General features: G+C 44.7%; 1 protein-coding gene across 1 annotated transcript; it reads right to left on the bottom strand.

Moving 5' to 3' along the window:
• Positions 1 to 101: 101 nt before the first annotated feature.
• TUBD1 (tubulin, delta 1) lies at positions 102 to 3,090 on the bottom strand (the record flags this gene model as incomplete). The annotated part of the gene is made up of 5 exons (XM_010154050.1): positions 2,859 to 3,090; positions 2,502 to 2,649; positions 1,882 to 2,098; positions 1,104 to 1,335; positions 102 to 266 (listed from the first exon to the last, which is right to left on the bottom strand). Coding segments are annotated over exons 1-5 (934 nt in total), but the record flags the coding sequence as incomplete, so codon positions are not given.
• Positions 3,091 to 4,141: the final 1,051 nt, after the last annotated feature.

Raw genomic sequence — 4,141 nt, 5'->3', positions numbered from 1 at the left:
CTCAGACTAAAGCTCTGCAAAACAATCAGCTTTGTTTCATCTGTAAAAAAACCCATGCTTAAGGAGTGATGGATACTGAAGAAGAGTGAATGCCTTTTTACCTTCCTCCATTTTAGCGTTAGCGATGAGCATCTGCCTTAAATGCTTGATGAGCCCAGGCCAACTGAACGTGCTGTACGCGAGGGAGCGTTCAGGCATCTGAGGTATGTTACGAAGACCCAGCATCTTGAACTCGGGATGCGGAACTAACGCCTCCATTAGGTCTCCTGAAAGAAGAAATTAACAGCTGCTCACGTTGGACAAAAATATTGTACGGGCTAGCTAAAATGGGAGAAGAGAGTGAGGAATTTTAGAGAGATCTAGAAATGTACGGTAAGAAATACCACATATTTATTAGATATATAATATCTAGATATAGATATAAATATTATATATAAATATAGAAAGCTGTAACGTGACAAATACATTGACACGCATCAGGCAAAGTGATTCAAGCTTGCTACGCGCTACTGAGTTCTATACAGGCTTGTTGGTAGCTCTATTTTACAGTTCAGACTTGTCTTCATGGGCTGGCTCAAAATCTCAAAGACCCTGTGGACGGGTGCAACAGTTTAATTTCACAAGCAAAGGTCTTGGCAATATGGGTAATTTATTCTAATCCCTCAAAGATATGAATGTCAGCCTGTTGCTTACTGCTACCAAGTTGTGTGCTAGCCTGTCTTCTGCCTGAGCAAAACACAAATCTCATTTTCTTTCAGTTATACAAACCTCTAACCAAACATGAAATGTCACACTCGGTCCAAAATTACTGTCCTGCACACATCTCCTCTGAAATGTAAATAGGTACAAAGGTGCCTGTAATCACTTAAAAACGAGAAACAGGGTTCTTTTGTTAAATAATGAAACTAGAAGCTGGGGATCTATTTTTGACTCTGCCACAAAATTGGGATTGAACTTCTAATTTAGTATTTCACTTTGCTTATATTAAAATTTGGGACGTATTGAACACTTGAGTGAGGAGGCTGGAGGACTTAAATGTCACAACACATGATTCCAGAGAGCTGTGTGAGGATGCACGAGGCAGCTGCATTGTAGTTCGATACCTAGGGGGTTTCTGCTGTAGCGTAAGGCACCTTCTGCTGTGTAAGTGGGCTGGAAAACGCTCCCCAGTTGGTGTGCGATGACTTGATTTACATCCCTGAAGGAGATCTGCTTGATGTTCATCAGCTGAGCACAGATCTTGTGGATGACGTCGTTTTCGTGAACAAGAAGGGCATCTGATGACTGGTACAGGTGTGAGAGAGTCAAAACGGAGTTGTAGTTTTGAACAATGACCTGGAAACAGACAAACAACCAACCAACCACATGAAAATGAGTGTCAAAAGAACATAACCTCTTTCTAGTTTATAATCCTCTGGCTACTGTCATTGCTTCAGTTATGATTTAGGAAGTGATTCCTTTTCTTTGCCAGGGTGCAGAATGAGGTCAGGCGTTAGCAGGGCTTTTTCATGGAGAGAGAGCAAGACCTGTGAAAATCACATCATCCATCTCACTTCCTGCAAGCCTGCTAGAATAAAATCTGCCTGGGAACTGATGATAATGCTGAGGTGCTGTCGTAACAGGAGATTTCTCGTTAGCTAACAGAGCTTCTCGTGAGACTGCACTGTACTTTAACACTTATCAATGACTTTTTTGGGGGTGAAACAACATGTACCACATATTAGGCAAACAATACATTAGCTATGTTACTTTCTGTCATGCTGCACTTCTTAAAGCAAAATGTACCCCTTTGCTAGTTTATTGCAGTAGCAGATATTTTATGTTTAAAACCAAACAGCGATTATAAACTTGTAGAGTATCTCTGGGAAATACGACATTCACCTCGCCAGTGCCATAGGGCCAGATAACATGGTTCAGCATAAATGAGGTTGGAAAAGCATCTCTTAAAGACTGGGTCACAAATGCTCCCAAGCCAGATCCTGTACCCCCAGCCATGCTCATTATTGTGAAAAATCCACCGACTCGATCACATTTCTCGGCTTCTTTTTGCACCAGATTCATTATTACTTCTTTGTGTCTAGGCCCGTGAACGGAGTAACTGCCGAATAACAGACAAAATAGTGAGAATTGGCAGGTTATATCAAAATAAAAGCAGTAAGGTGAAGCATACTTTAATCATTATTCTTTATATACCCTCGCATTATATCATCCATTCTGTCTGCAGGAAACCACCCTCAGCTGTAACATTTATTTTGCAAAACAGCTGTTTGCAAACTGTCCTTTTTGCTCCCTCCTTTTAAACCAAATATTTTCACTCGATACTAAAATGTCACATTTTCATTGTAAATACCAATTCCACCTGCAACAAGCAGTTTACAAGTTTCACTGCTATGCATATCGCTACTTAGGAATAAACAGAGTTAATGTTACACACTCTCTACTCTCACAGCTGCAATAGTACCACTCCTAGGGTCTAGGAAGCTTGACAGAACTGCTCATACCCGTTTGCCCAGTTGTTCCCACACCCCTGCTTCTGACAGAAGTGCGACCGATCGTCGTATTTCCAGTGGCCAGACCTGGCAGCCATTGCTAAGGTTTGGCTGATTACTTTAGGTTCCATGTCGACAAGCACCGCCCGGGCAACAGGTACTGGATAGGAAGAAGAACAAAGCTAAGAATAACGTGCCAATATTAGGACTTGGGGACTTGCACCACGGCCCAGGTGGTCTTCCTCCCACCCAAGTAAGCTGAACTGTTTATTAATGGGACAGTACAGGTGGGTACAGAAAGGAGGATTTGGCAATGCCCTGAATTTCAAACCAGACCCTCTGTGGGAAACAAACACTTAAACGCTGCACCTTCAGATTCCTCCTCGCAGAAAAAACGTTCTTTGGAAGCATCGTGGTAGGATTCATTCTCCTTCTTGGAACACAACCCGTGTCTGCCATGGGCATCGCCCCAGATGGCACTGAACACCTCATGGCCAATTTGGTTACCACACTGACCAAGCTGGACTGTCACGATTGACATTCTGACCCACTTCGTGTAGAAGCCTAAAAAAGAAAAGTATGCCTTTAGTAACTGTGGAAAAGAAATTCTGAGATTTCTGATCAGTTTTTGCCATTTTTTTGTGAACCTCAAGTGGGAAGGAAAAGGCCACGCTACAACCACTGGGGAAAAGCAGGCTGTCAGCACTTTTTCCTGAACATCACAGGAATGCAGACGGCAGTTTGCGGGAAAGCAGTCTGTTTGGTGTCGCTGTACATCTGAGGGAGCCAAAAGCATCCGTACTGCAAGCAAAGGCTTTGTTTTCTTACTTTTGCTTAGTAAAGGCAGGGTAGAAACAAGTAAGTATAACTCAGAGCTATAGGACTGGGCTGGAAAAGCATAATAAGGAAGCACCATATGCCTTGAGAAATGTGAAGCCTGCTCAACATCCAGCTGATTTCCAGCCCTGTACGGCTGATGCCAAAATCTGCCGAGGTGACAAAAGGATTCCCTGGAGCATTCCCCTTGCTTCCACCCAAGACAGCAAAGTTTTTGATGCAGTACTGGTACGTTTTGACATTTTTTTCCCCACTCAGCAGTTTGCTTTGGTTTCTCACTTTTCTGTTCTCCTTTCACAGAAACAAGGTCAATTTTTTAAAACTCATTTCATTGTTCTGGGCTGCTATTTTTCACGACCGTCCCAGCTGTGCCACAGCACCTCTGCAACCGCATTCTTTGGGTAACTGCCCGCGCCGGTAACTACATCCTGCTGCCTTTCGCAGGCTGGTACGTGCTGGTTTTGACTCCTCTGCTTGATTTCAGCCTCAGGCCAGCCTGTGTGTTACCCCTCACCGCAGAAAATAAATTAATACATAAATATGTACATGCCCAGAGAAGCTGTGGGTGCCCCATCCCTGGGAGTGTCCAAGGCCAGGCTGGATGAGGCTTGGAGCAACCTGGTCTAGTGGAAGGTGTCCCCGTGGCAGGGGGTGGGGCCGGGTGGGCTTTAAGGTCCCTTCCCACCCAAACTGCTCCGTGATTCTGCGATTCCCGGGAAAGGAATACTCGTGTCCAACCCCCGCGTGCCGGCGGTGGGTGTGCTCTGCGCGTGGCACCCGGCGCGGGCCAACGTCGCTGGCGGCCTCCCCTGGCG

Source organism: Eurypyga helias, unplaced genomic scaffold (genome assembly GCF_000690775.1).
Source record: "Eurypyga helias isolate BGI_N326 unplaced genomic scaffold, ASM69077v1 scaffold25830, whole genome shotgun sequence".
NCBI classification, from domain to species: Eukaryota; Metazoa; Chordata; class Aves; order Eurypygiformes; family Eurypygidae; genus Eurypyga; species Eurypyga helias.
Note: the sequence above shows the minus strand (reverse complement) of the source record. Positions and strands in the feature narration are given on the sequence as shown.